Source organism: Populus nigra, chromosome 1, assembly GCF_951802175.1.
Source record: "Populus nigra chromosome 1, ddPopNigr1.1, whole genome shotgun sequence".
NCBI lineage: Eukaryota > Viridiplantae > Streptophyta > Magnoliopsida > Malpighiales > Salicaceae > Populus > Populus nigra.
This window is the reverse complement of record NC_084852.1, coordinates 19,053,640-19,074,208: the sequence shown is the minus strand read 5'-3', so window position 1 is coordinate 19,074,208 and position 20,569 is coordinate 19,053,640. Positions and strand designations below refer to the sequence as shown.

The 20,569-nt window shown below is 34.1% G+C and overlaps 1 protein-coding gene across 4 annotated transcripts; it reads left to right on the top strand.

Moving 5' to 3' along the window:
* The first annotated feature begins 10,083 nt into the window (after nucleotides 1-10,083).
* LOC133693135 (E3 ubiquitin-protein ligase MBR2-like) lies at nucleotides 10,084-16,911 on the top strand. 4 transcript variants are annotated; one of them, XM_062114298.1, is made up of 6 exons: nucleotides 10,084-10,281; nucleotides 12,593-14,518; nucleotides 15,107-15,157; nucleotides 16,092-16,190; nucleotides 16,267-16,410; nucleotides 16,539-16,911. In XM_062114298.1, the coding sequence occupies exons 2-6, from the start codon at nucleotides 12,755-12,757 to the stop codon at nucleotides 16,668-16,670; spliced, it is 2,190 nt and encodes a 729-aa protein (XP_061970282.1). In that variant the 5' UTR covers nucleotides 10,084-10,281; nucleotides 12,593-12,754; the 3' UTR covers nucleotides 16,671-16,911. The 4 variants fall into 4 exon arrangements, with proteins under 4 accessions (XP_061970282.1, XP_061970257.1, XP_061970273.1 ...); XM_062114273.1 differs by having other exon boundaries at nucleotides 12,542-14,518; XM_062114289.1 differs by lacking the exon at nucleotides 10,084-10,281 and adding an exon at nucleotides 10,303-11,073 and having other exon boundaries at nucleotides 12,542-14,518.
* The last annotated feature ends 3,658 nt before the right edge of the window (nucleotides 16,912-20,569 follow it).

Sequence of the window (20,569 nt, the reverse complement as noted above, 5' to 3'; positions counted from 1 at the left end):
GGCTTCAAATCCCACATTAAAAAAAAATATTCTTCTAATATTATATAGTGAACTTTAAAAATAGCTAATAACCAACTAAAAAAATATAAAAAAGATGGGTCTTTGTTAAGAGAAAAAACACATTTGGAAAAAAAAGAGGTCTTTATCGGATTTTACCAGGTTGATCTGGTGGATCAACTGGGTTTTGCTGGGTTTTTTCTTAGTCCAGTCTTTTATCTTACTCAGATGGGTCCAGCCACCAAGTCGACTGGATCCTAAATCAACCCGCCTGGCCGATCCGAGTTTAATAACTATACTTAAAATTGGTCCGAGCATATGATAGTTCAATCTTCACTTGATAAAAAATAAAAAAAAAATAAGTAAAATATATTTATTTATTATACTTTTATGAATAAAAATTGACTCCACTTAATAAAAAGTCTTAAACAAAATGAAAATAGTTTAACGATCTACTTGTCATACATACATATAAAATAAAAAAAATATTTCTCAAATATTTTAAAAGGCCATATTTATATTTTTTTTCCCAAGACCCCCATTCATTTTAAGTCGGCTTTGCACTTAGTCAAGGGATCGGGTCCCTAATTACACAGTTTAATCTAGATTAACTCGGAAAAATTAAAAAAAAATGTTTAAGGTTTTAACATTACACAAGGAAAAATTAAGAAACAATCTATATATATATATATATATATATATATATATATATATATATCATCGAAAAGTTAAAAAAACATCTTATGTGAATGTAGATTATACATATATAACTAGTTATCACACATTAAAAAGTTAAAAAATAATTCATGTAAATATAGACTATATATAATTTTTTCACATCAAAAAAGTTAAGAAATATTACATTTAGATATGGACTATAAAAATTACATGTGAGGCTAAGAATTCAAAAAATAATTATATATTTTTTGGGTTTATATATATATAATTATTTTTTGAATTCTTAGCCTCACATGTAATTTTTATATTGTCCATATCTAAATGTAATATTTCTTAACTTTTTGATGTGAAAAATTTATATATAGTCTATATTTACATGAATTATTTTTTAACTTTTTAATGTGTGATAACTAGTTTTATATATATATATATATATAAAGAAGAGTAGTGACTCACTCAGTGGGTTGCTCTAGTTTGACCAAGCTAATTATAAACCCGAGTTTTGTCTATTTAATACCTAACCAAGTGCCCAAGTTAACTCATTAGGCTCGGATTGATTTCATAACAATGTTTTTTTTTTTTTTTATCAACAAAGGTGGAAAGGATATGCATATTATATTTTTTTTAAAGCATACATATATACATTCATGTTTTATATACACATACATGCACTTGTAATTTAAGATATGCATTCATGTTTTATATACAACATGAAATTTAAGATATGTTATTGATAAACTCAAATTAAAAGGTATATAAAACCTAGTTTTCATTGGGCTCATCTAAAAGAAGAACCCAATCTCTCTTGAGCTCAGCTACATTTTGGATCATACTCTCTCTATACTCATTAAATATATAAAAGTCTTCCAATGACTCACTATATTTTTTATCAATATTAATGCTATGAAAGAATATGTAAAAGTCCTTTGAGGGCCCATTATATTTTGTTGGTTAATTTCGCAAGTGCACGAATCGTAACAAGTAATAAAGTGATGAGTAGAGTATCGTCCCACGAGGATTTGTAAAAATTACTACTAATTACCAAAGTCTTTTAAATTATGATCTATTTGAGGAATCGAATGAGATAGCTTATGAAACAAAAATTAATGATTAAAAAACAAACAACCAAATAATTAAATATTAATAAATTCAATTGTACTGGTTCTAGGATTTATGACTTACTGTAACTATGTTTATGTGAACTTTCTCGATTAAATTAATTACTCCTAATGTTGATAATCAGGTTTTCCTAATGTAAATATTAATCTCTCTCGAGCATCAATAAATTATTTCGACAAACAAATTTCATATACTCTACGAAAGTCCTGAACTTGTCGAAATTTATTAAGTACTGTAAAACCCGTATCGATTACAAAAGTTCCTAGGATATCTCTATCCTATAGATTTCTTAAGGTATTTCAAACAATAGCTAAAACAATTATCACTTCTCAGTTTCAACTTGAATTCTAAATCATGCAGATGTTGGCCAAACACACGTAATCATTACACATAGAATGAAATACTCAACATTTTAATATAATAATTCAATCGAAGAAATTGTTCACATATTCATAGTAAGGTTACATCAAACATCCCAGAATAAAAGTCTACTCCATAGTTAAATTAAAGAGAAACAAACTTGATACGATGAACATCACTCAAAAGCAGAGAATTTCAGTAGAAGAGATAAGTGTCCTCCCGGTCTTCAATATTTTTGCCTCTGTTCTTTGTGTTCCTGTTGGTGCCGCCTCCTCTGTTTTTCTTTGCTATGTTCAGGGTTTCTAAGTGTCTCCACATGTTTTTCAGACCCCGTAACTCTTCTTTTATATTGTGGCTTTTCTACCCCTGCAGTAATGAGGAAAATTTCCTTTTCTGCATTGATTTCTCCTACCCAGACATTGCGGCCTAGATTTGAGGTAGGAAACGTGCGAATTCAAAGATCTCTATTTCTGGAGAAATTGTAGAGAATCAAATTTTCTTTCCAATGACACTGATCTTGCAATTTTTGGACCTCTGAGCGTTGAGATATGGGCTATAAACCGAAACAGTCTTTGCAGTGCAGGAATTTCGGGCTGGTTCAATCCTTGTTTTTCAACTCACTTTTTGGGCTTCGAAACAACAAAACTGAGTTATATGTCCTTCATATGTTTTGTAGACCTTCATCTTAGCTATTTGAAAATGGTTACGAATATCCGGAACTAAATTGTATAGCTTCTTTGCAGCACATAATGAATCACTGTTCAGTTTCACTGCCCGGCTCTGCTTGTTCAGTAACCTAAGATCTGAAAACACATTAATTTCCCACGAGATCAATAGTTCAAAAAGAGATTCAAAATTCTAATTGTCTTGTGCAACATATCCAAAATATTTAAAAATCAAGCATGAATAGCAGAAAATATACATGCTATGAAAAAATATGTAAAAGTCCTTTGAGGGCCCATTATATTTCCATCTATATTAATGCATATGTTAGCGATATTTTTTCTTGTTAATACATATATCAGAGATATAGACCATAATTCTTTAAATAAAAGGTTTGAAATCTCCATTCTTTTTAAGTTGTAAGATAAAATTTATTTCCTCCAATTAATACATAAGATTTTCGAGATTTGAATTGAAAATCTCATTAAATTAACCTTTTATAGTCACATTAATCTAGCTATGCGTAATCTATATGAAACTTCAACAGAAACATAAGATTTGTGGACGAAAAATTGACTTGCGAGCGCCCTTATCATTTGTTTTTCTTTTTTTCTTTTTTAAGAATCGCTTACCAATTTTGTGAACTTGCTTGGAAGTAGTAGGGCATATTAATAAAGCCCAATAGGCCCATACTATCAGATGACTGGAGGACCAATCTTCTGCTATATCCATCAACTTCGCCCTCATATTTGTGCTATTGAACCAAAGCCCAATAGGCCCATACTCTCACATGAGGCTACTGGAAAAAAAAACAAGAGAGATGAGAATTGGGTCAAGTGTGGTTTTGGTCCGTAACTATCTGTAGCACAATAATAACTTGTTTGGTAACGCGGCTAGACAATATTTGTAAAAAAAAATAAATTTTTTTTATTTAAAATTATATATTTAGATTTTTTTTAAAGTGTTGATATTAAAAATAAATTAAAAAAAATAAAAAATTACTTTAATATATTTTCAAGCAAAAACATTATAAAAAACACATTGATGTTTTTTCATCTACTTTTTGAGAAAAGAAACAAGAATTTGATAGACCCAAATGCTAAATAAATAGTGTGAAGAAACAAATCCTTTGTGTCACATGGAATAGTTGTAGAAACAAATAAGAGAACCAACTTTTGCTCCTCCCTTTATCTCACCTCTACGTTTCTCTTCCATCTACACTACCAAAGAGTAATGGTGTTAGTTGAGGTTAGTCCTACTTGTCCATCATCACCATTTTAATACAAACTATTAAACTCTAAAGCACCCAACTCCCACAAAGGTCTCCTGTGGAAGAAAGCACTTTGATATGAATCCAATGCTGATTTTATCCTATTTATTTATACCCATGCTACTGCCCAATCCCATATCTAGGGGTGTTCACGGTCCAGTTTGGTTCGGTTTTAACCCAAAAACTCAACCAAACCGGAAAATAGTACTCCTTATTAATATAACCTGAATCGAACTAAGAACCGGTTCAAACCGAATCCGTTTTTTTCGATTCGGGTCGGTTTTTTAGCATAAAAAACCAAAAAAACTGAAAACCAATGAAGATTTGTGGAGGTTTTCGTGAGTGTTGGAATGAGATTCCTTGATTATAGAAATAATGAAGTCAGATATGGGCAAGAGATAGATTCGACCATTAAAGAGAATTATTCCTTCCTTGAATACCTATGGACCTAAAGCTTCTCCCTCGATTTTCTTCACAAAGTCCTGCAAGTGTGGGGTAGTCAAGATGTGGTGTCAAAGACTCAAAACTTAAAAGTAAGATTTAATGTTAACATATGAGAGAAAATGAGAGAGAAGAACACAGAGGAGAGGGAGCGAGCGGGAGGGGTGAGGCGGCGAGTTGCTTTCTGTTATCAGCTCATGAAAGGCGTTTGCAGCTTGGATTTAGTATTGGTTTTCAATCTTTGGACTTAATTGTCTAGCACAGACCATTGTTCACTCGCTTCTTAGATCCTCCTCTTTGTTTTATTCTTATCATACAGCCCGAACTTTTCACATGAGCCACGGGGGCTGGGACGGGGGAAAGGAAAGGGGAAGGGAGTGGGGCAGCTGGGAAGGGAAAGGGGAAGGGAAGATTGGAAAGGGGGAAATGGATAAAATGATTTAGGGTTAGGGATGGTTCTTTTTATACCTTTTTTAAAGTTATTTAGATTTAATTAAACCGGTTTAGTTTGGTCCAGTTCAATCAGTTTAAGTTTTTTTAAACTGGAACCGAACCAGACCGGGTATTTTTTAATCGGTTTATTTGGTTTTTTCTATTGGTTCGGTTTTTTAGGTTCATTTTTTCTCAGTTTTTTCTGTTTAATCGGTTGGTCGGTTTTTTTGAACACTCCTACCTATATCATCTATGCTTCGCAAGAATATCTTTTGACGATTGTTTGTTCAAGTTGTAACAACCCCAAAATTTCCAGCAATATATTTTGAAAATTCATGATTTTTTTTTTCAAAAATTTCGGCTGGGTTTCCCATAATTTAGCCTATCCCAAGTTATCGACAAAATCAACATCAGTTCCTAATAAACCATTACCACAATTCAATGTTCTTATTATATTCCAACATATCTCAATCAACAATATTTCACTTTCTCTAACATATCAACTCGAAGAATAATTATTTTGCTAAAATGAAGAAAGAATTATCTTAACCATAATACACAAATTATAGATTATAGACTTAATATACTTCCTTCAATCATATATAATCTTTTAAGTACTGTTTAACACAAATGATATTTTATACATACATATATATATCATCATTATAATTAGAAAATATTTACACAACAGAGTACAAGTTAAATAAGCTTGTCCATTTAAGTTCGTACATACACAATATTATAATCTTCAAAATATACAGAAAGTAATGTTATTATCAACAATTTACATATCCAAAAAAATTACTAGTAATAGAAGTAAACTCTAAAACTACTACGAAGCGCGGTATTGAGATAAACCTGCATAATGATTTAAAAATAATCATAGTCACTTAGAGCATTTACATTTGCGCGCGCGCGCATACACACATTAGTTACTCACAAAAATTTCTAAATTTACTATCATCTTCCAAGTATTATTCACAAATCAATAATCTAAAATCTAAACCTATCCACATCATAAAAATTCAGTTCTAAACCAGTACAGCTGGACCACTAGCACTAGTTCCATACCAGCCCAGCTGAACCACCAGCACCAGTTCCATATCAAGATAACTAGTCCACCAGCACTAGTTCCATACCAGCACAGCTGGACCACCAGCACCAGTTCTATACCAGAATAATTGGTCCACCAGCACCAGTTCCATACCAGGATAACTAGTTTACAAGCTGCCCATTCACAGGGCACTAGTTCTCTACTAGGATAACTGACTCACAAGTCTTCCATTTTTAGAATAAATTATCATGGAAAAATCTACCAGCATTCCACATAAAATTTCATTGATCGAGGGAAATTTAAATATCTAAAGTTCAGAGAAAGAAAGAAAATATTCAAGGTATTAAACACCTACCTGGTGTTTGCGTCCTGCTAGCTGAACCTGTCTGCTGAGTGGTTCCTGTAGTCTCGCTCACTTCTGCAACAACACAATAATCACACAAGCAATTTACAGGTAATAACCCAACCTTTATTAATCCATCAACAAAAGGAATACACAATAACAATGTAAGTGTGCTATGCACAATCCGATTTGCATGCTACACTTGTTTAGGCCCTATGTAATACACATACATACAATGGAAGTTACACATAAAACTGCCCCTTGACAGATTAACTCCCTCTAGACAGCCCACTTCAAAGACAGCCAACTGCCTCGTAACTGCTCCGTAACTACCCATAAGTAACTTTCTTGGTCTGCCACCCAACAAACCAAACTGCCCAAACTGATTTTCCAAACTGCCAGCCCTCACGTGCAACTCAATGTGTCTTAGACAGTACATCGCCTAAGTCCAGCATGGTGCGAAGTATGAACCCGCTGTTCGCATGCACCAGTTATACTCGTTGCCGTAACCTGCACTGCCCACGCATACTACCTCTGCACTTGCATGATGCCACTGCCTAGCAGCGACTCATTGGCACGCCTTCGTGCCTAAGGCTGTGACAAACCTCCCCCACAAGAAGGAGTCGACGCCCTTGTCAGGTCAGTGCTAAGATAGTCCTGCACCAAGTCTTCAAGTTGCCACAAGTCAGTGTCTCTCTCCCACAAAACCTCCTTACCATCTACCCACTTCACAAGAAATTCATTCCGTCGATTTTTCTTGTGCTGACCAGGTCTTCTATGGTCCAAAATCTTCACGATTCCCCGCTCAAATTGCTTCTGAATCGTAGGTGGAGCCCTTAATGATCTGCTCCTTTCCGAATCCTCAACATCTTCATGAAAAGGTTTAAGATAGCTAACATGGAATGTGGGATGAAGCTTGTCAGGTCAGTGCTAAGATAGTCCTGCACCAAGTCTTCAAGTTGCCACAAGTCAGTGTCTCTCTCCCACAAAACCTCCTTACCATCTACCCACTTCACAAGAAATTCATTCCGTCGATTTTTCTTGTGCTGACCAGGTCTTCTATGGTCCAAAATCTTCACGATTCCCCGCTCAAATTGCTTCTGAATCGTAGGTGGAGCCCTTAATGATCTGCTCCTTTCCGAATCCTCAACATCTTCATGAAAAGGTTTAAGATAGCTAACATGGAATGTGGGATGAAGCTTCAACCTTTCTGGCAGCTTCAGCCTATACGCAACAACACCCACTTTCCCCATCACCTCAAATGGCCCATCATACCTTGGCACCAATCCACGATGTTGATTTTTCCCAACAATCTTTTTCCATATCTGCGGAGTTAGCTTCAATAGCACCCTGTCACCGACATCAAACTCTAATGGTCTCCGCTTCTGATTAGCGTATTTCACCATACGCTTGCTTGCCCTTCGCAAACTGTCTTGCGTTTGCTCGAAGAGTTCCTGCCTCTCCCTCGCAAGTTCATTTCATTACCAATTAAATTCTATTTCAACAAAATCAATTTGTCATAAATTTAATTATTTCATTAACAACATCACCACAAAACCACTTTACTTATCAAACCAGCAAAACAACTCATTGTTAATTTAATTACTTCATAAACACATTATCACATAGTTCATTTAATTTTCAACAACAATATCAACTCGTCACTAACATAATTTCTTCATCATGAATATTACCACATAACTCATTGAATTATCAATCGACAATATTAACTCATCACTAATAAAATTTCATCATCAATATTACCACATAACTCATTTAACTATCAAACAACAATATCAACTCATCACTAATATAATTCCTCCATCATCAATATTATCACACAACTTATTTAATTATCATAACTCATTTAATTATCACTCAACAATATTAACTCATCACCAACATAATTCCTTCATCATCAATATTATCACACAACTCATTTAATTATCATAACTCATTTAATTATCACTCAACAATATTAACTCATCACCAACATAATTCCTTCATCATCAATATTACCACATAACTCATTTAGTTATCACTCAACAATATTAATTATTGGTTCAACATTTTTATTCGTTTTTCTTTCTTTAGGCCGAAACGTCTTCTCAAAAGAACCCATAATTATTTTTTCTTCAATTTCACAAATTGAAACATTACCCACTATTATTTCATTTATTTAAATATTAATTCATCATAATTTCATAGATTAACCCATTCAACCTCATAACTCATACCATAATTATACACTAATATAATTGAATAAAATCTTAACATAATAAATATATCAATTTAATTGAGAGGAAAAGATTTGTTACCTTTTAATTCAAAGAATTTAGAGATTGAAAGCTTGAAATCACCATGCAAATTTCTTTCCTCCTTCCCCACTTATTTTCCTCTCAATGCCTCCCCTCTTTGATAAAAAAAAATCCTTTGTTCCCCTTTTGAGATTTTCTTGTCCAAACCCTTCCTAATAAACTTTAATCACTAGTTCTATCTTCTTCCTTTTTTTTTTTGAATTTATTTTGGATGAACTGTAATAAATTTCACTCAATTCTTCTCCCTCTCAAGCCTTAACATGGCCGGCCACATGCTCCTTATATTCCACTCCCTACTTGTTTATATATTTATAAGTTTTTCCCCTCTTTTCATTCAAGTACTTCCTTGTTTTGTTTTAAAACTATTTGGTCCAAAAGTTTGACTTATTCAATTTAATCCTTGTCTCACATTCAGCTTATTAGATAATAATTTCCACTCATTTAACTTCTATATATATATATATATATATATATATATATATATTGGAATTTACCTAGGAATTACACAAGTAGTTTGATGTTTGTTTCTTTTAAATAAGATGTCGGGTTCAATCCTTGTAAATAAAAACACATTATTGTTGGAAGAATTTTATTTTTTAATGGACCGATCCAGCTCGACTGAATTAGTCGGAGTCAAGTGAGCTTCTATTACCGGGATTCCTAATAAAACCAGATACTGCAGAATCACATTCCGGGCCAGGTAGGTCCATAAAGAACTTTGCCATAATCCGAGACTGGGCCTGGACATAACTTCGCCAAGTTGCAGTCTCGTGTTAACATCATCACCACAGCATCATACAGAATAATCTAAGGTCAGATTGAAGAATCTCTCATTCATTTTACCAAACCTGACCAAACAATGCTTACAAAACACAAACTCCAAAATCATCCCCATTTTCAGAGTGACGTGTCTTCTTGTCTTTGGCCATTTCCAAATTCCTCTCTCATTCATTTTCAAAATCCAATTTCCTTGCCCACATAAAATAAAAAAAATAAACAAGGTGGAAAGAGGGGTCGGTCCCACGGTAATGCATTAAGAGCCCGTGTGTATTTTTTTTAAATATTTTTTTTTGAAAATAAATAAAAATAATATATATTTTTTTAAATTTAATTTTAATACTGGGATATAAATACAAAAATATTTAAAAATATAAAAATTAATTTAAAATAAAAAAAATTAGTTTTTTTTAAAATACTTTTAAAATATAGAAATAAATTGGCTTGAAGGCTACGTGTATAATAATAAATTTATTTTTTAAAATTATGTGATAAATATTATTTTTTAAAATATATTTTTAAAATTATTATTTTATAACAATTTAAAAATATATAAAAAAATTAATTTACCCCATTGAATCTTTCATTGCCCAATTGTTTTCTCTTTATTTCCCCATCTATATCCTTCTTAAAGGAACTCAAGCCAGAAAGAACAAAAAACTAAAAAGAAAAGAAAAAGGTTTGAGGGAGAGGTAAAATAAAAAAAAAAGAGAAATTTTTACGTTTCTAATTATTTCCGATTTTTTTTTAAATTTTTTTATAATTAAAAAATCTCTTGATCTTTTTAAGTTTCATTTTGGATCCTCTCTCATCTCCCTCTCTCCCCTAGGTATTTCTCTTAATCTATGTAATTATTGTAACTGTTTTCGATAATCTTGATTTTTTTTAGCTAATCTCTATTCATGGTTATGATAATCAACATTCTTAGTATTGACTTTTGGGATTTAGTTTTCTGGGGTTGTGTTTAGTTCTAGGCGATTGTGATAGAAGAAGGAAAGGGATCAGGCTCACCTATGCTGGATTTTTTATTTGTTTTTTTGTGGTTTTTTTTTTTATTGTGATTGTGCTTGCATTTGATCTCTCTCTCTCTCTCTCTCTTTTTCCAATTTATTCTTGGGTCTTTTTTAGCACCATTATCATCTAATTTTTTTTCATTCAAATGTTCTTTATTTTTTTTAATTGGTAGAGTAGCTGCCTTTTCCCATGATCAAAAAGTTATTTTTTTCCCTTTATTTTTAAATTTTGGGTTTTATTTTGTGGCTGGTTTTGTGAATGTGCTAAGTGTGATACAGTTTCTTATGCAAAGATAGGAAATATTGATTCTGCATACATTTAGACTTGTAAATTTTTATGGGTTTGGTTCAAGTTGCTGGCGTCTAATCTCGATGTTGAAATTTGTGAGCTGAAACTAAAAAATGCTCCTTCAGGTGGTTTTCCTTATGTTGGTGATCTAATTTTGGCAAGCACATTATGTTTGATGCAGCTTTTCACTGATTATCACTGCTTGCTATCATAGAGCTTGCATTTTAGCTTCATAGCTAAGAAAACAGCGCAGATACCTTTGTAGCTGAGCTGTGGCAATGGACATTCTTTAAGTGTTCGCTAAATATGACTCTAAAAGGTGAGATGATATCATGGATAGGTGAGGCATAATGCCATATTGCCTATCAAGGAGCTATTGAGGATATGGAATGTATTTCAGTCTAGGAATTGAATGGAGAAATATATGGAAAGAGCAATCCATATATTTAGAGTGCATGGTATTGATAGTTTGGTGTCCGAGTCTACAATGGCTAATATCTAGTGCTTGAGCTAAAAGAGCTAGAAATAGACTGTATGGAAAAAGTTAGTGATGTGGCTAGAATATTGATAACCATGATTTGCTTTATGCAAAAAAGATGTAGCATGTATAGCTGATGAGATTGGGGTTGGGACATTTGGCAACTCGAGATGGGATACGGGAACTGTCACCATGTGGAGTGGAATTAGATATATTACCTGGAGTTGCGTTTGAATGCCAGAGGCAATCTGTTTAGTCTCTTGTGTATGTAAGTCTACCAGTCTTTCCTCGAGTATCTGAGAAAATAATCATGACAATAGAATTCCTGAAACCTTAATGTCCCGAACAAGATGGAAAGAACTAATTATCATTTTAGGATGAGACATGAGAGAGATCCTAGTGGGAAGTTTGATATACTTTTTGGATTTATGTATTATGGTTTATAGAATTCCAATTAACCATTAAATTGTACAATGTGGTTTTTGTGAGACAAGCAGAAACTGAAATGGGATCTTATTTTTTTGTCTGGTTATTCTGTACAATTTGTTGTTGAAGCTTTTCCACGTGGTTCATTTACTTTTTGTGGTGGTATGGATTGCTATAAATGCTTAAAGACACCCTAAAGCTTCAATTTCCTGTTAGGGATGTATCTTGGAAACTTGTTGTCTGAGATATGGAATCTATCAACCCCATTTTTTCCCCAATAAGCAATGTCAGGCATTGCTGGATATCTTGATTGTTTTGCAGTAATGCAAACTGCTTATACTTGCATATCTTGCCTATCGTTTGCACTTTGGATTTATTGTTTATATGCTCCAGCTGCTGATCGGTTTCTGCTTCCCAGTTCTGCTGGTATTCCAGAAACCGATCGACTGGTTTCTGGGTTTTCTATGAATAACCGGTAGACCATTTCTGGATTTTCCAGAAACTGGTCCACTGGTTCCACTGCTGTTTTTTTATCTTTCTGTTTTTCTAACTTTTGAGTCTTTCTTAGCTTCTGCTTTGTTTTTCTGCTGCTCTAAGTCTTTTGGATTTGGGTAATAGACCTCTGTACTTCTTGGGGTATCCCCTCATATTCTGTACATTTTTTTTCCTTTAATACAAATTACACTTATCCAAAAAAAAAAAACTGCTTATACTTGCATATCGTTTGCACTTTGGATTTATCGTTTATATGATCATATAAAATTTGAAGGATTTAAAAAATATGTGCTAGAGGTCTTTTTGGCTTTTAATGTGCTGTTATCCTTTTCAAATCTTAACATTCTCTGCTGCTAAAGTCTTAAAAGTATTCCCATTGACATTTCAGATGTTAGCGGCCAGGGTGTTAATCCTTTCCCCTTTTTTGGGATAAATTCAGGAAGGTTGAAGACATGCTTAAATGCAGCTGGTCCTGTTGTTGGCATTGAAACAAGCTGTTACGTCCTCATAGGCGATGCTGATAAGTGCATAACGTGAACCACATTTCCCACCAAGAGGATTTTTCAGCATCTTATACATTAAATTAAGGGAATCAGACCTGATGCGAAGGCAAAGGGGTGCTTTTCATTCCTTCTCTGAAACTATTGATTTTGATCTGGGATCTGTTTCAAACAGTACCATTATGAGTCAGCAAACGCCTTTCAGTAACATGCTAAATCCAGTGGATAGCAGATTGTCAAATAATGCTGTATCTTCGGGCAACGCATCATGCTCAAATGCTTTAACTCATGATGTCCAGAGCTTTAGTGGTTGGAATTCAGGCGAATCTAGCTCAAGGTTAAGTCTGCAAAATCAGGTGAATGATGATGGGATAAAAATGGAAGAATGGTTGTCTACTTCAGTCAATGCTTATCCTGCAGTTGGTCAAAGATCAGAGGACAGGCTATTTGAAACAACTAATATCCTTTTCCCAGGCAGAGTAAGTACGGGGATTAGTGGCAATCAGGTTAGAAGTGGACCTTTATTCTTGCAGGGCACCAGCTCGAATCATATCACACCCAATGCATGTCCAAATTCTGGTCATATTGGAGACACCACTATTGGCAGACCCATTACAGGAGCTGTCTTAGGCCTTAATCAACTCAACCCTGGTGGTGGATTAGAAATAGAACGGGCATCTTCTTCTGGTGTTTCTTCTTCTGATGTTGGCACTTCATCTGGAAGTTCTGGTTATATAGTAGAGGAGACAAATGGTGGTTCAGGATCTTCTCTTGGGGTTTGGGGCTTATCCTGCAAGAGAAAGGCCCTTGAAGGTACTACTGGACAGTCTTTTCCTGGTGGAAGTTCAAGTTGCTTTCCACAAGCTGAAAGTAGTGCATGGCATAATGGACCCAATAATCACAGTGTTTCTAGCAGCCTAAGTTTATCCACTCCCTCACCGAATACTCCAAGTGTTACTCCTCCTGAACAGTTGAACCCAAGATTTGGTTATGGAATGAGAGGAGCACCTCCTGATGCATTTCCTTCATCAAATGTTAGTGGAAATGCAGACTCTCTGAGAAATTTTGGTAGGAGGATAAGTCCTGGACATCAACAGGAATCTGTCACTTTCAATTTGTCAACAACAGGAGGTTCCAGGCGTTGGTCCTTGCAGCATTCTCGCAGACCTGTCTCAGTTAGTGACTATCTGGAGTCAAGATCAACAGAACCTGCAAATTCAAGTGCCATCCAAGGCCAGCTTCATACTATCAACCCTTCTTCTTTTTCAAGCAGTTTGCCTTGTTGGGATGATTTTTCAAGTTCAAGAGTTGGAAATTCATTGAGTTCCCTTATACCTGGAGAGCTAGGTGTTGCATCAAGAGAGGAAGCAAACTTAAGAAGCTTTCAGAGAAATAATGCAGACCATCCAATGTTTGCACCTGCAACTGAAATGAGAAGAATGGGACAAGATCCAACACGCTGGGGTTTGGCCACTGGGAACATGAGTACCTCGGGTAGTGTTTCTTCTACCAGAATTGGCCCCAGTTCAAGTGTCCATCCTTTTCCTACTCCCGGATGGATTCATCACAACCCCACAACACATAATCAGCAAAGACTTTCTGAATTTTCTACTAGGTCCCTGTTCCCACCTATGGCCTCTGAATCTGGAGGTCACAGTTGCCATTTCTCCCCTTTGTCTTCTGGTCCTTCCTCTGCACAGGACACACAGATTTCTTCTGGATCTAGTAGCCAGGGACATAATCCACCACCATTTCCAAGGTCAGCATTTCTCACGGAAGAACAAAGTGATGATGTTCTTGGAATGCCCCGTTCCTTGAGGGCTTTAGCTGCTGATATTGAAGGGAGACATCGGCTAATATCCGAGGTTTGTAATCATAGCTCTCCCTCCCTACGCACGCAGGTGTGTGTATGCTGATTTTCAACTTTAATTTACATGTTATTGCTGTAAAGGATATGTTCTCAGGTGTGATATTTTCTCATTTAAACGTGACGTTCAGAGTTTAAGTAATAATGAATTTCAGCAACTACTTTCTGCTCAGCAAGACTTTAGGCACAAACTTCATTCTAAGCATTGCTCTGAATCTTGTCATCCTCATTTTATATACTTTATACAACTGACAGCATTCATAATTTAAAATAATTCATGCTTGTTGCTTAAATAATTTGTTGATTGTGCTTGATCGGTTTTTCATGCTTTGCCTTGGTCAATAGTTGCTAACTCAAACTTTCTGTCCAAATCCCAGTTTCCATGACTTGGGAGTTTGTAGCCATCAGTACCAGACACCCTACTTTTAGCTAAATTTGTATACCTTGCTTGTATATTATTAAACATTAACGTTGTTATAATGATGCTGTCTAGTTATGTTATCTGTTTGGTGTAGGAGAATGTGTTTATCATATTTATATTTAAATGATTCTTGAACTAACAGATGGTGTTCTTTGCATGTAACAGATTCGCCAAGTATTGAATGCCATGCGCAGGGGTGAAAATCTTCGTGTTGAGGTTTGATTGATTCTTAAACTGAACTATATTTATTTATATTATTCTGGCTATTGTTTAATGTTGTAAACTTAGTGTGTTAGCTATGGATGCCCATTGCTTTGTTTGCAAGCCGATGAATAGAGGTTCAAATACAATCTGTTCCACAAGCTTGAAATCATCAATGCAACAGATACTAGTTTAAGAAATTTCAAGTACACTCTGGTTGATTAAAATGTTATGACAATCATATTTATATTGTTGCCCCAAAATTTGTAGACTGAGTACTGGCTGAATTATTGATAATATGTCATAACAGTTATTAATTCAACAGTACTACTTTTAGAAATTCCAAGTACTGTTAGTTCTCAAGGATAAAAGAATTTTTGGATGCGGTCCTATTTAAAGATTTTCTATTTTAGTCAAAGGCAGAATATCACTTGTAAATTGTAACAAAGTAAAATTGGAGATGCAGAATATGTTGATCTTGACTTGAGGCTCTATAATTTCACATCTGTGATTTTTCCTGATTTTTAACTGAATGTAACCTATCAATAATAAGTTGGAGAACAGAATTTCATGTAAAAACAAAAGGGATCAAACTAGATTTAATTGAATATTTCTGGGGAATAAAATTATGGTTTGGCTTTTATTTTTCCAATTCTATGATGTCCATAAGTCATCAACCTAACTTCTGGCCTAGTTGATCACATCTTAAGTACGCCATCTGGCAAGTTAGATTGTTATTGAAGAAAAGTGCTTATATTCTGGAGAATGAAGCTGCGAGCATGTTCTTGCATTGCTAGGCTTATTTTTATGAATGCTTCACTAGGAGATGCACTATTCGCCAAGAGAAAAGAGCTCAGGGGCCTGCCTTTAGCATTGGTGATAACATTTTGGTGTAACACTTGAAAGTTATGAAATGGTATCTCAGGAATTTTGTTTTTATATCTCTCAGGACTACATGCTTTTTGACCCGTTGATCTATCATGGGATGGCTGAAATGCATGATCGGCATAGAGATATGCGCCTTGATGTTGATAATATGTCTTATGAGGTAAACTTGATCAATTAATTCCCCTAGTCATTTCACTTTGAAGGTTGTTTCCTTAATGAAAAGATTGGAATATCAGGAATTGTTGGCATTGGAAGAACGCATAGGAGATGTGAGCACTGGACTAAGTGAGGAAACCATTTTGAAGTTACTGAAACAGGAAAAACATGTGCCGATCAGCACAGAATCTCCAGCAGATTTGGAGCCTTGCTGTATCTGTCAGGTATGAGCTACTTCCTGTTGATACATGTGGGAATTGCGGGAAGAAACAGATGCTGCTTTTATCCATTTAAGCTTGCTATTCTATTGTTTTCATAAGCTTGTTTTAACCGTTGTCTTATACCACGACAGGAGGAATATGTGGATGGGGATGATATGGGAATAATCGACTGTGGGCATGACTTTCATACCAACTGCATCAAACAGTGGCTAATGCAGAAAAATCTATGTCCAATTTGTAAGATGACGGCCCTGCTCACTTGAGAGGGAAGATAATGCCAGTTCCTGGAAATTTTATTTTCTTAAAAACAAATCAACATCCAAATACTGGGTGGATGATATCGTATTTATACCTCTTTCGGTTTAAACCGGTTTACTTGCTCACGAACTGCATAAATGTGATGTGCGGAACAGCCATGTGCTATAAATTGCAGCATGAGTGATAAGAGGGTCTGTCCTGTACCTTCAGAGTATCATGAATATATGAGAAATAATTTTCATGACATTGTCAGAGCTTTAATTATTTGGATACAGATTGCAATTACCTGAATATATCTTAGAATTATTCAGCTTTGTACTTGTTGTTTTGCAAATTTCTTGAATTTGCATCGAAGATTACAAACTATTTTAAATCTGATTCACCATGTTACCAACCTTTTTAATTTACTGAGATTTGCGTCACTAAGAATACTAGCAAGGGTAGAAGAACAAGAGAGAAATCATCCCTGTTTATACTTAGAGGATGTGCTCTTTCAATTTTTAGCTTTGTGAAAATCGTCACTTCTCTGCTCAATACTTTTTATTTAATGATTTTTTTGCCAATTACATCAAGATATTATTGGTTTGCTTACAAAAAGTAGAAGAACTGCTTTTTATAAAAGGAAGAAGAAGAAAAGAGCAAGTGTTATTCCATGTTATTAAAGCAACATGACATGAGCGTCCTCTAGCAACAAATGCACTGTCATCTAAAACAACACCAATTGCGGAATTTCCTTTGATTTTGCAAACAAATAGGCTAAATAGTGGTAGTGATTTTTGTTAAACTGATAGTTGTTGTTTTTTTTTTTTTGTTAAAAAAAATATATTAAAAAAATATTTTATTTTAATATAAAAAATTATATATTTTTAATTTTCTTTTAAATTTTTTTGAAATGTTTGTTTTCAAATTATGCTATAAATTTTGTTTGGGAACGTGGTTCAAACCATGTTCTATCAAAATTTAAATTATTTTTGTTTAAAATTATTTTTTTATATTTTCAGATTATTTTAATGTGTAGATATCAAAAATAAATTTTTTAATAAAACAATATTATTTTAATATATTTTTAAACAAAAAATACTTTAAATCATAAATTTTACTATATTTCCAAACACAACCATGATCTATAACACGGAAACTAACCTTTGGCTCTGGAAATCTAAACCTTCAGCCCATCTAACCCTTCCCTAGCCCCTCTCTTTCCCTCTTTTGCATTTATAATTTAATATATTTGATTGCTAATTCTATATGTGAATATCAGAAAAAAAACAAAATAGTTTGCTTCTTCTTTTGTTTTTTGTGTTTAATTTCTTTTTTCCTTTTGATATTTTATGAGAATTATAATGGCTGGGGGGATAAAATACTGAAGCATTGGAGGATTTCCAGCATGATTGTTATTTTTCTTTAAAAAAAAAAGAAAAGCATTTTGAGAGCTTGGCCTTTACAACTTCATTGAACACGTATTATAGGTTACACGTACCATATAGTCTCAGTGCCAGATTTCACAGATAACGGCCCTGTTTGTATGTATAATGCCTTGTAGTGATTGATTTGATGACGCTTTCGGTTTTTCTTTACTTTATCATTCTTGACTTCTTCTTCTTCGTCATCATGGTTTAACCATACTAAATTGTGATGGTAAATTATCACAAATCTTCAGGTTATTATTTTCTTATTTATGCAAACCTTCCAACTCAACTTTATATACAAACTTAACCAATCTACATTACCAAAAAGAAGGATACATATACATACCTAACCACAAAACCACGTGAGGAACTAGGATTTATCAGTATTTTTTCATGTTTATTTTTTTTTTGAATGAATCGGGGCCATCCATAAACATCCCAATATAGCCATGCCTCGTGAGTGAGCTGGAGAAACGAGTACGAGCCTGGTATGCTCCTAGGAATGCAGGTGCGTGCCAGGGCCCGGAGCGTTGGGCCTCGCACACACGCTAGGCCCAAATGCACGAGCCTTGCACATGAGCCTAGCATACGCGTCGGGGCCATTATGCGCGGACCTAGCATGAGTGCTTGGACCCAAGAATGCAAGCTTGACGTGCTTTTAGGCCCAAGCACATGGGTGCCAGACCTGGCATTTCCCAGTCCTCGTACCTCGACGACTGATCGAGCACTCCGTGCTAGGCTTGGGGTGAGACCAAACCTCGCCCAGGCCAGACACGCGGCCAGAGCAGCTTATACCTGAACTTACCTGACACCATGCCTATAAATTTGAACATGATGACCCTAGCCTTCAGAGGCTTTTACTTAAGCTTTTAAGGAATTTTTTTTTTTTATGACAGTGTCAACAAGTCTACACTTCATTTACATTTGATGTATAAAAGTCTCCCATGACCTACCACTTCTCCATCTCTTAGCTATATAATTTTAATGGAAGACAAGTGCATAATCTTGGATAGGTTGAGTGGAATACTAATCACAATTTACAAAGGAGAAAATAACTCTACAACATTTCCACTCTAGTAAAAGAACAAGGTTCATGGGTATAAATACCCCATGAACCACCTAGGTAAATGATTCATTATTTCTTCAGCTCTACATATTATTTGCAGTCTCTCTCTCTCTCTCTCCAAAATATTATTGCTCTATCTTTCGCTATAAAAATAATTACTTAAGCTTCTGAGGTTCTCCTAATCCACCAAAAGAGACATTTTTTAGGTATTTGACTTTCTACATCAAGCTACCACCCATCTTAACTAAGAAAAATGAATCGAATTGTAAGAACTAAGTGATTAATCTATTATCCAACCACAAAAGCCTCATTTCAAACATTTAGGATTTTAGAACATCATCACCATGAAAAAATAGAAACAAAAACTTGAATATCCTTTGTTAAGTTATTTATTTTTCAAAATAGAGATATACTTTAACAACTTTAATGGTACTTTTGAATATGCATTTGTAGCTAACTCCGTTGTATTCTCTTATTATTAATTAAATAAGTAAGAGGTGTGATGTCTTAAATTCAAGTCTCATCTTTCACAATTTTAATAATATGATCATTCATAAAAAAAATAGATGCTTTCAAGAACAAATTCATAACATGAATGTATTTACCTTAACTATTAACGACAATTAATATTACATATTATTATTATAAAATTATATATTTAGAAGCAAGCAATGTACTCAATAAGAGTAAGTAGAATAAATAAGAACAATATAGTTTAGAAAAATAAAGAGAAAACATTCTTATTTCATATCATCTTGTAAATGTAGCTGTCTTAAACATCATCTAAATAATGCTCTTATTTATAGTCTAATGTCTTAAAGGTGAAGAGATGGAAAAAGGCAAATAGACATCTATATACAATGTATGATTTCATAATTCTCCTCATTGGATGTCTTTGTACAACCTTACACATTGAAAATTGTCTTATTAAAAACCTTACCAATAGAAAACTCAATGGAAAAAAAAAACTTGGTTAAGGAAAAAAAGAATACAATGCGTATTAACTCCATTTTATGAATGCATTACCTTAAGTTTTTAAGCTGTCACATACCAATTTTGCATCGTAATATTGCAAACATTGTAGTTGGTAATGCTTTAATGAACAAATCTACTAGATTATCTTTCGAGTGAATTCGCTGAACATCACCATCACCACACTTATCAAGGTCATGTGTAAAAATGAATTTCAGTGAGATGTGCTTTGTTCCATCTTCTTTGATGCATCCTCCTTTTAATCGAGCTATACATGCAATATTGTCTTCGTATAGTATGGTTGAAGTTCCTCTATTGAAAGAAAAACCACATGATCTATGAATATATTGAGTCATTGATCTCAACCACACACATTCTTAACTTGCTTTATGGATTGCAAGTATTTTAGCATGATTATATAAAGTGATAACTAATGTTTTCTTTGTAGATATCCATG